This window comes from Phalangium opilio, unplaced genomic scaffold (genome assembly GCF_054372755.1).
Source record: "Phalangium opilio isolate 3A_F unplaced genomic scaffold, DU_Popi_V2 ptg000537l_1, whole genome shotgun sequence".
NCBI lineage: Eukaryota > Metazoa > Arthropoda > Arachnida > Opiliones > Phalangiidae > Phalangium > Phalangium opilio.
The window spans coordinates 897,449-909,805 of NW_028324243.1; the positions used below are offsets into that span (position 1 = coordinate 897,449).

A 12,357-nucleotide genomic window follows, 5' to 3' on the forward strand; every position below is an offset into this window, starting at 1 on the left:
GAACTTCCTGACCTTAAAACATATATATTCTATTCGAAAATAAAAATGTTTCAATATAAAAGGTAATAAATATTTTATAGCCTAAAATCGCTTTAATTAAATTAAGTTCCTTTTGAAACAACCATGTTAAGAGGTTTGTACATTTGGGCAAAATTCCAGATCAGTTAAAAAATGTGGTCTGATCTATCTCAATAATTTATTTATCTTTAAATGTCAACATCATCAGGAAATCCATAGAAAGGCGCACTTAAAACCTAATAGCAAGCATGAATAAAGTTATTAATCACAAGACATAAATAAAATAGAAGTCCGACTCCGAGTTCAATGACTATAGAAGAAAAGGTATGATTTCAGAAAATTACCCTGGTCATAATCCCCCAGTGAAAAAGATGACATAATATTCTCTCACATGGTCCAAAATCCCCGCACAATTTCTACAAAAGAAACGTCGAGGACAAAATACCCCAAGCAAATTAAACAAATTCACACAAAAATGCGTTCTTTACATATTGCCCTGAAGACGACATTTTAAGTGGCTGTATAGGGTGCACATGCAAGCCAAATTATAAAAGAGACAAAAGTGGAAGATGTATTCCTGAAGTTGAATGCCTGGCATACTTAACATACAGTTGCGTTTGCGACGATTATTGCCAGAAGGGTCAAATAAATTGCTTTATTTGAAATTATTTTTGCACCTGCAATTCGGGTTTTAGTAGAATTGATGGCAATTGCGTTCCGGACAAAATATGTTAAAACCAAATATTTTTAAAAATAAATTATAATCTTTAATAATTATTTATAATAATTATTATTAACATTATTTCCCGAAAATATAATTACTATAATTATAATATAAATTAATTAATTAAAATAAATAATAATCACAAATTGATATAGCTTATCGATTTTTCTTATAATTTTGATCTTTTTCGTTTTTAAATAAGTCCAATATTGAATTTGTCAGATCTGTCATCTCAGTGCTATTGTTAAATTTCTTAATGAATTCGGGTTCACTTCCGGTTAGATCCGAAACAAGTTGTACCAGGCAGTTGTACTCGCATCTGATTCTTGTGTCGTTTGAGAAAATAGACTCGTCACTTTTTGCCAATGGAAGAACTGGAATTCAAACATTAATTATTTTATAAATTGAACCTTTTTATTCTTATTTGAAAAATCACATCTGGTTGACTCAGAATATATACAGGGAAATATCCAACAATGTAGAGTACGACTTTAATCCGAGTAACCAGCTAGTTTAGAACTATTAGACTATTTTAATTGCCTCCAATCTAAAAATGTTTTGTAACTTTGCTCAGCTGAAGGGTATGAAATGTGCAGAAAAGAGCCTACGACGGCAATGTCAAGCCTATCCCAAGTTTCATGTTGTTTAGCTAATTAATTAGTGTACAGGAGCGCAGCCTGTTTTGTTAAAGGCTTGACAGGTATCCAAAAATTGTTCGAATGTAGTGCGTGCTGCGAGATCTTCAAACGCCACGAAACTTGGGATTGGCTTGACATTACCGTCGTAGGCATACTTCTACACACTTTATGCTCTTCTGCTGAGTAAAAGTACAAAACGTTCTTAGATTGAAGGCTATTGAAATTGTCTGATAGTTCTAAACAAGCTGGTTACTCGGCTGGCTTAAAGTCGTACTCTACATTGTTGGATATTTCCTTGTTCTAGGGGCCAATGTTTGGGGGGGGCATATCTCCGTAACCAAATGTTGTACACCCCATGTTCTATGATACTTTCCACTCAGTTGGGCCTAATAAACACACTCCTTCATTATTGATGGACTTTACAAAAACACCCTGTATAACATTAGCTAAGCTACCCAGCGTTGATTTTCTTTGAAAGAAAATGTTTTTTTTTGTGAAATTCATAAAATTTTGCACGAAGAACTCGAAAGCTCATACCTCTTCTTGAAGTAATGATACCCGCTGCCACTAGGGCACTCGGTAAGAAAACTAACATGGCGCCGACTAAAGTCTTCATTACAACTGTCATCCCCGTAATGCTAGAATAACCCAATGGTGATATTTGCAAAGAATTGATGCCATTGGTGGAAACAGGCGCTGACGTCACGTACTCGATCCCTGGATCATTGGCTGGTGTCACCGAAAGGCTGGCTAAAGACAGTGAGATACTGCCACCTTCAAAAATTGTGTAAAATATTTAAATTAATTAAACATAAATGAAACAATTGAAAAGATATAATTCAAATAAGTTCATTTCGATTGTAATATTAAATTGAAAATAGAAGCAAAAATTACTTATTTTAATTAATGTGTAAAATTAAGATAATTTTTGCTCGCAATAAAAATTAATTTCAAATCATGCATGTTTAATGTACAAACACCCATTTTACCCGAGTCTCGGATTATTTAAAATTATTTTAAAATTTAAATGTAAGTTGGAAATTTTCAATAAATAAAGAAAAACTTTTTAGTTTTAAAAATTAGTTGATTTTTATGACACATATAACAAAATATAATTTAGCCTTCATTGAAGGTTTTAGAAAATAGTTCGGGATTTACAAAAAATATTTAGCGTTTATGAAAATAATATGTATCTTAAAGGGAATGCGAATTTACAATTTCATATCATATTTTAGCACGAAAGTGGTATTATGTTACACTTTCAAGTCTCTACCTTCAAAATATCAAGTTTTTAATATAATTGAACCAAAGTTTCTATTTTTAAAATCCATTGAAAAATCACTAAAACTCAGTTTCGATGTATCAACAATTTTGTCTTGTCGAGCATGTTCGCCCGTTTGATGACATCACTATGACGTGAGGGGGAAAAAGCGCGGCAATCCTATACGCGTCTCAAGCTTGTCGCCAGTCTGAACTCTGGGTCTGATAGCAGAGAGAGTGGCACCATATCACGTGAAAAAATATATCTGTGACGTCAAACTACTGGAAACGTTTTAGCCTTTCATAAAAAATGAATTTCAAATAATATCATATGAAGCATTTTCAAATGCATATTGCCAAATAACCAGAAATCGGAGAATTAAAAGCTTGATATTTTTGAATTCACAGAAATTAATTCAATCTTTTGTTATATAAATCCGAGATTTTTCAAACGAAGCTTCTCGTTCCCTTTAAAGTGAGCGTACATTTAAACTCAAACGATTCCCATTTCTCAAGTCCTGGTTTAACATTTTAATGCTTTTTAAAACCTCAGTCTTGTCTCATTTGATGATGAAACATAATTTTATTAAAAATCATGAATTGTTTTTCTAAATCTTAAATTACTTTTATAAACCCTAAATTATTTTTATCAATACTGATTTTTATAAAGTCCCTTAATCCTAAATTATTTTTAAAAATCCTGAAATCAAAATTTTTTTATAAATCCTGAAATCTTGAATTGTTTCTATAAATCCTAAAATCTTGAATTGTTTATATAAATCCTGAAATCTCGAATTGTTTTTATAAATCCTGAAACCCTAAAATGTTTATATAAATTCTGAAATATATTCATAAATCTTAAACTATTTTCGTAAACCCTGAATCATTTTCGTAAATCCTGAATTATTTTCGTAAACCCTGAATTATTTTCGTAAATCCTGAATTACTTTCGTGAATCCTGAATTATTTTCAATAATCCTTAATTATTTTTATAAATCTTTATTTATTTTCATAGATTCTGTGGATAAAATTTCTAGGTGTTTTAATCAGCCTGTTTTTTTAAAAAAAATCTGTAATTTAAATTTATTAACCCATTTTAAAATTTTTCAGGTTTTGGCCTATTTTAAAATAACCTACTTTTCGGCATGTATTGAAATAAATATGAAAATATTTTATTGTGAAATATGCCTTAATCAGAAGAGTTTAATAATATCACAAAAAAGTCAAAAGGACCAGGTGAAAATCAGGAAAATTTCTGTGAAATATCAATATGTAAATAAAGTGAAGAAAAGTTCGGACAATGTGAAAATTAATGTAAGATATTCAGGTGAAAATAAATTGTTGTAACAGTTTCGAAACAGGTAAGGGAATTTGGTAGTAAATTCACTGTATTGAAAATTTTCCTCAAAAAATTAAGCATCTAAAAGTAGGCTTAAAGCAACTATCGGCTCCTGTGAAACCCCTAACATTCTGGCTGATCTTCTCCACACAAATTTTACCTAGCCAAGGCAGGAGCCTGTCAAAACACGTCCATGAGGGTGCAGCTAAAACTAGCCTCTGCTAAACTCAGAGGGCCATTCAACTCCACCTCTCGATTATGAGCCTGGCATCTAGTGGCATTTGTTTAAACTAAACCACACAGATTTTCATTAAAAGACCAGTAAATGTGTGAGGTAACGTAAAATAAAAAATTCAGGTAAATTTTGCCTAACGCTTCATCTAATGTTGAAAAAAAAAATGTTCAAAACGACCAGAAAAATCTAAAGAAATTAAACTTATAATTTTATAACAATTCTTTGTTAAATTGATATTTCCAAAATAATTTTACAATATCTTTCACTCGGGTAAAATCATTAAAACTATCTCCATAAAAACTTAAAAAACCTGAAGGTCTCCTCGTAGGTTTAGGTTTAGGTTTCGGTTTCTTCCTTTTCGGTGGCTTTTTCATAGGTTTCTTCGTAGTTGTAGGTCGTCTCGTAGTTGACGTTGTAGGTCTGTTTGTAGTTGGTTTGAACGTAATTTCTACGAAAGTGTTCGTTGGTGTAGTTGTAGTCGTTGTAGTAGTAGTTGTGGGTGGTTCGGTCGTTGTTGTTGTTGTTGTAGTTGTGGTTGTGGTTGTGGTTGTCGGTGCAGTGGACGTGGTCGTAGTAAACGGTGTAAATGTAAACAAATCCATATTTGGTGTGCTGTTCTCGTTATCCGATTCTTCGCCAACGTTGGGCAAAGTCTGTAAAAATGTGTTTGGATTCATAGGTTTTTGAGATTGAACTTGAGCCTGACCGGTTGAAGGATTGACCACGATTGGAATAACAATTGTATTTTGAAAATTCGAATTCGTCTTACTTGGCGTTTGTGTCTTTTGGGCATTCTCCGTGTGCAATTTTCTTTCAGCAACGACAACCTTCCCGTGAATAACCTTGACATTTTGTACCGGTTCTCCCGTCAACGAATCAAAAACCATTACCGGTCGTGACAAAATCGTATCGGATTCTATTTGGCTACTTCCTCCATTGGACATATGACTAAGCGGTGTCGTCACTTTGAAGGGTTTAGAATATATTTGAGAAGGTTTTGAATTTGTAGTGGTTTTCGTAGGCGGCCATTTTGAGGTGCTTGGATTCTTGTGAGAAGATTGCCAACTTAAAGATGATTGGGTAGGATTTTTAGAGGGCCATTGTTCTGATTGGCTAAAGTCTAAAGAAGGCCATTGTGATTGACTCTGGATATTGTGAGAAGGCCATGTTTCGGACTGACTCTGTGTATGCTGAGAAGGCCATTGCGATTGGCTTGTACCTGTTGATGGCCATTGTTCTGATAGGCCAGAATCTAGAGTAGGCCTTTGTGGTCGGATATGAGAATTTTGTGGTTTATGTTGATTCATAGTTGATCCCCATTGTTCATTGTAAGTCGGTAACTCTCCAGAATGTTCAGAATGAGACGGTGAGGATTGCAAATTTGGTTTGTAAGGATATCCATGTTCGTATTTATGTTTATGGTTATCTAATATTAGTTCTGGCTTTCTGTGAGGCTGCGGTGGATCCCAGCGATCGATATCTGGCAAAGCTTGGGGTACTTGTCCAAATGGGTGTGTGGCTTGATATTCTTCATGTCCCATATCGTAATCATTACCATCAAAGTACTTGACTTTAACCCTCATGAAATTGTTGAGTAATCTATTATCAGGGCTGCTTACGCGTCCAGCTGCAGCAACTCGAAACGGTTTAGGAATCAAAGCGTGACGCGTTTGACGATGTCTCACGAGACGCGTTTTCTGGGACAGTTCTTGAACTACACCACGTCCACTTGACCGTTTTTCAAAGTTTTCTAAGCAATGCATATTAAAGTGCAAAGCCTCCAATAAGATGTTATTTGATAGTAGAAGCAAGACTTGTAGTAACGTATAGACAGTTCTGGCTCGTGGTAACTTTATTAGGAGATTCATTTTGTTGAAGGTTTTGACAACAAAACGTTGATTGTAGTTTCAATTTTAGTTCATGGAACTACTTTCTTCGTTATTTAATTTGGTGTATCCATCCGCTGTAGCTTACTGCTTACTGGTGAAATTTCACTGGGATGATTTAGTGTGTAATACCCATCCGTTTTAGTTTAATAACAGCTGATAATTCGAGCTGACGGTCTTGAAGTGCCCCAAATATTTTTAATATTTTTAGTTTTCAGGAATTACTATTTCTTCTTTACAGGATTTAGTTTTACTTCGCAATATTGAATTGTAGATGATAATTCATACGTGAATTTGTTATTGAAGAAACGTTTTTTATAATTGATGCAATGTCTCTTTGGTCAGGTACTACTTTAGTTGTATCCATCCGCGGGATATTCTTACGGCGCTACACTTCATAGTTATTTTACACGAAAGTTTTTCGAACGAAGCACATTTTGTTCCTTTTTAAAGTGAAAAAAGTTTAAAACTCCTTCAAAATGAATGTTTAACATTGAAAACTTTGAACCAAAACATTGCGACCGCGTTCAAGAAGATTCCCATTTTGTTTAAAGAAGGAAAATAGTGTTGGAAAGCTTTTTATATTCGGGAAAAAAATGGTAATGAGTTTGGCCTTAAAATAAAAGACGACCCAGTTTTGTTTATTTAAAGTACTATAGAGTTTTTAATCTTTTTATAGTTTATGAGGCATTTGGTTTACCTATATATAAACATAATAAAAAACGGGTTTAAGTGGAAATTTCACGGGTTAGCCAAGACACTCAACGGATATATAGTTCAATTTTTATCACTTTTAACAGAATTCAATGATGCGAAACAGTGGCACATAGACACACTTTATTTTAGAATTTTCTGGTTTATGACATATTTTAGAAACTAAAATGAAGCTAGTTTTAGTTAAAAATCGAGAAAATTATTTTCACTTTATTCATTTTAATTGAGAAGAGTTGAAGTTGTAAAAAAGATAACTACCTTTAATAGGTGATTCCCTAAATTCTAAGGTCACTTTTTACTGTTTGACAATTTCGGAAATTGTCAATCCTATTTCAGGAAGCTTACAGCCAACTAAATAATAAGTCAGGTGTGCAACAAATTTTCGCGGTTAAAGTTACATTAATTAGCATGAATAAATATTTGCATTGACTAGTATGATTACATTTTCAAGGATAGGGAGATTGTTGTCAGTCAATGAAATAAGTTATTATGTGCTTTTAGACTGATAATTGTATTAATCATAAGCTTATAAGTTATGTTCCATAAGTATGACTTAACCTATACTTCGTAATGCTAGATGCTTAATTAGAGATAGTTCGAGAACGACGGAAGCGAGAATTGACTACACTAGGTTTTGCAGACCATCTTTCTATTTAGTCTGTACTAAGCCTTTGACAGCGCCTCATCAGGAAAATCAATGACCTACTTCAATCACTTCATGACAAGCTCTCAGTAACCAGTGACAAACTTATGGAACATAGCCTATGAACTTATGATTAATGTAATGTAATTTAATGTATACATGGTGTTTCTGATAAGTATGCCATAAATTAAAGAGCGTGTTCTTTGGGTCAGACTGGGTGACAAGTGTCAATGAACATGGGGTCTAAAACATTTAGTTACGAGGGTACGGGTCCCCAAACATTGGCCACTTAAAGAAGGAAATTTTCATACATGTTCAATAAGATATATCAGCTTGTTCATCTTATTTAGACAATTTCAATAGCCTCCATCTAAGAGCGTTAATGGGCCTATATCTAGCAGAAGTGTACGTTTAAAGGTAAGGTAAAAGTGTGCCTAAGGTGGTTATGTAAAAAGAGTTCAAAGTATTATAGCGCAAGAATTTAAAGTTAATGTTTCTTTTATTTGTACCAAGTTAACATGGTTATTTAGAGGTATTGTTCGAGACGTCCACTCCTCTACTAATACACTTTGAACGACTTTTACATTACCAGCTTAGGCACAGTTCTACCTTTAAAAGTACATTGTACACTTCTGATAGACAAGGGCTCATTTACGCTCTTACATTGGAGGCTACTGAAATTGTCTTAACAAGATGGACGGGCTGTTATGTCTTATTCTACATGTCTGCCAAGTTCCTTGTTTTAGGGGCGAATGTTTGGGAGCCTGTACCTTCGATACTAAAGGTTTTAAACCCCATCTTCTTTAACAATTTTTCCTCAGTCTGACCAGGGATAGATTTATTTTTTTAAGACGGAATGAACAACGTTTGGCCTTTACTTCAGTCCGACTAATAGACGAGTATATAGTCCCTTCCTTCAACACGTAACCAAAAAATTAAATTATCTTATTGGCTCACAAAAACTACGTATTGGTGATGTTGCTGACAAGGAGGGCCAAAAATACGTAATTCCTGTTTACCTCTGTCGCCTACGACCCCTCTTGCGTTGTACCATAACCCACTCGATCACGCGCGTCACGACGCAAGCTGCTCGCGCTATAGCTATAGAGCGCGGATCGAGTGGGCTATGGTTGTACAGATAAGCGTCTTCACAGGGGTTCAAAATGGAGCCGTCTAAATGCGAGGGTCCGGTAATAATTCGGGAATTGTTTTTAATAGCAATTAAGAAGGTAGTTAGTGAATTTGGTGCCGGTGTTTTGGATTTGGAGTACATCTGTAAGGGTGAAGTGTTCGCTAATTCTTTCTTAAGCCAATCATTTCTACTATCCTCATGATTTTGTAAACGAATTTGATGAAGTTAACCAAGGCTTAGTGAATGGTCAGGAGTTTTGTGAGCTTAGTGTTTGGTTAAAACCTGTTCGTGCTGTAATATCTATGAAGACCTTTACTCAATTCTAACTCACTTTTAATTTTCTTGGGTCTTCCCCGTTTTTTTTTCAGTTGCAAGCCCTATGTCTTGTGTAACTTCCATTTTTAAACAATGTTCTTTCAAAAATTACAATCCGAGCCCATTCCAGCTTGGCAGACGAAGGGGCAGACGACGTTTATTTGACCCGGATATACATACAACGCCATAACAAAAATAAGACCCGCCTCTTCTTTCATACCCCTCCGTCACGGGTTAGGGGGTCGTGGACTTGGACGCGCACCCGAATAACCCTGTTACCCATTCCGTCTTAAAAAAGTCTATCTATCCCTGGTCTGACTCAAAGAACACACACGAGCATTTTAAACATACTTATCAGTATGTACAATTATAAAAGCCATAATTTACATGCAATCAAATCCCCATTCTTATACATTAATGATCATATTAGAAAATTAAAAGCCAAAAATATAGGTACTTGACTTAGTGCAAATAATTCTGGGTGATCTTTCAGTGAATACTAGTTATAATCTAACAGAGTATATTTGTAGTTCATAATAGTCTCAAACATATTTAATTACTAAAAATATAAATAAATCCTTTATATATTTCACTTTATAAATTGTCCATGGTCAAGCGAATTAGTTGCCAGACTTTAAACCGTGTAAAAAAGGTAATCAACAGAGTTGGCAAATTGTTTACTGCAGCAGAATATTTTAGAAACTAATCTGGCCAACATTTTCCAATATTATGATCAAAGTAGTTATAGCATCGTAGATGTAGTGATTAGCCAGTAAGTGAGTGATATATTTCACAAATATGTATATTGTAGATAAACGACTTGAACCAAATTTAATATAAATTAATCAGGGGTAAAATGCAAGTAAATTATTTTAAAGGATCTCTCTAATGAAAAATTTAAATATTATACGAAAATTATGTCATTTAAAAAGCCTTCCAACACGATATTTACAACACACTTTCATGATCAAGTTATGAACAATTTCCAAAAATAAATAAATAAATAAATTCTCAAAAATTTAAAAATTGATAAATAAAAAAATTTATGACTTACCATTTTTGGTAGTAACCCAATCGATTATTATTTAATATAATTTGAAATTATGTAAACGAACAAACAAACAAACAAACCATGTAAAGCAACACACCAAGCACAATATAAACACAGGCTAATTAACTTTAAATATTACACTAATGCGAATTAGAAAACACTCAATCCAAAGAATTCTTCCGTAACTTAATAACTTGTAAACTAAATTGCGTAAATGTTTTAACGTTTCTCTTGAAGGTTTGAATTTCAAAATGATGGACTCTGTTTGGACAGTGACCGGAAACTAGATTACCTAGGTTAGAAGTTTGTGCCATAATGACGTCATCTTTTTCATCACTAGAAAACCTTTTTTTTTTTGGTTTGTTTGAATTTAATAAGAAAAGAAAATAAAAAATGGCCATTTGCCGCACGAGAGATCAAGTGGAACGCGAACGCTAGAGCTCGCGCACGACTTTAAAGGTCCAGTGACATGAGAGATAAGGGTTTTTAAATCTAATGTTGCCTGGTCGAAGGATTTCCACCCGCGCATAAGAGGGTTAGTGGCCGGAAAGATTGCGTCTTTCAGGAAGTAATATAAAAATTATTGTGTAAGTTTACATAGTGTCTCAAGGGCGTAAGATCGCTTCACCAAACACAATTTTTACTTCTTTTCCGCCCATTTTGACACTTCATTGTCAAGGTGTTAAGTGTGTGTAACATATCACTCTCTGATTAGGACTTGACTAGAAAAAATGAAGGGTTCGCTTTCAAAGTTGTGTATGATAATTTCGATCACCCTACAAGCCCCTAAAAGAGTCTTCTTAATATCATAAGTTTATAAGGTATGTTCCATAAGTATGACGCTTCGTAATGCTAGAGACTTACAACTCGAGCTAGTTCGAGAACGACGCTAGAATTGACTACACTCGGTTAATTTTGCATTTCATCTTCCTATTTAGTCTGTACTTAGCCTTTGACCACACCAAAGCCAGGCGTCGCTATGTAGTTTCACCTACTTCACTTCATGACAAGCTCTCAGTAACCAGTGACAAACTTATGGAACATATCTTATGAACTTATTTTAATATACATCTATAAAAATTAGATTAAAAATATATTCAATTTCAAACCCACTTGATCAATAGTAGGACTACTTTCTGGTTATGAGATTCAATATTGTGTATTCGTCCGCCTCAGCTTTATCTATCACTTATTATTTAAGTTATCACATTATAATATAAGAATGGCTTAGCTTTGTCTATGTGACTGTTAGTAACGATGTGACAGCTAATAGCTTGTAAAACATGATTTGAAGTTTCATGGTTTCTATAATAGTACATTTTACCAAAGTCTATAATAGACAGTGAAGCAGAACCCAATATTAGAGCAGACTGGTTTCTATGTGGATTGAGGGATAAAGGAATGAGCAATTAATGGTGGAACAGTGGCCAATTGAAAGAGTATATTGGTTGTTTGTGGGATATATCACGTGGCGATATCAATGTTTTCCCAAACTTGTGAAAACTGTGAACGCCACCTAGTTGTTGCGAACACATTGCTCCCATTCCCAAACTTAGAACGCGGCGAACGACAGACAGACACACAAACACAACAAGAGCGTAACTTCACATTGGAATTTTCTCGGGAGGTGGGAGGTACAAAAGTAGACTTAACGTAGCAATTATTCTAGACTCTAGACTTGGCACGCGAGTATGGAGGAGATTTAAGATAAACTCGGATGTCGTCTGGCGATAAAATCAACTTTTAGGTGTCGGGACTAACTATACACAAAATACCAGACAAGAATATAGCCTTTGAGGCGGCTAGAATGCCACCCAAAAATTGACATTGAATATTACTTTGTTTGTGAAAGAGAAGAATATGCATGCTTTTGTTTCGGAGGGCAGCGTTAATTACCGCATGCAGATCGCGAAAATTCACCGTGTGATTAAAGGAAAAGTTCAGGTTACATAAAATTATACCTTAAAAGAGCGGCCTTTTTCTAAATAAAAAAGGAAAATTATTTAAAGAATAAATGATCTCTTTTTGCAAAATAATTAGCATTTAATTAGTCTTAAAAATAATCAAGGACTACTGCGCCACCCGCCTTTAGTTTAGTGGCGTCTGCTAAATCGAGCCTCTTACCCCTACGGGATTGGTTGAATTCTTACAGTCTGAGAGAGATAAGGGGTAAGAGGTTGAGGCTAGCAGACGTCACTAAACCAATGGCGGGTGGCGCAGTAATCTTCGTTTCTAAGACAAATAAAATGCTAATTATTTTATATAATAAGAGATCATTTATTTTTTTTTAATATTTAATTCCTTTTATATTTAGAAAAAGGGCGTTCTTTTAAGGTATAATCAGTTATGTTACCTGCACCTTTTCCTTTAAAAGTTCTAAAACAAGTAAGTGTGGAATTTTA

At 34.2% G+C, this 12,357-nt stretch overlaps 1 protein-coding gene across 1 annotated transcript; it reads right to left on the bottom strand.

The window, feature by feature from the left end:
• Positions 1-898: 898 nt before the first annotated feature.
• On the bottom strand, positions 899-6,310 carry LOC149588694 (uncharacterized). Its single transcript, XM_089862079.1, has 3 exons — positions 4,525-6,310; positions 1,918-2,154; positions 899-1,116 (listed from the first exon to the last, which is right to left on the bottom strand). The coding sequence occupies exons 1-3, from the start codon at positions 6,080-6,082 to the stop codon at positions 899-901; spliced, it is 2,013 nt and encodes a 670-aa protein (XP_089718205.1). The 5' UTR covers positions 6,083-6,310.
• Between the last annotated feature and the right edge of the window lie 6,047 nt (positions 6,311-12,357).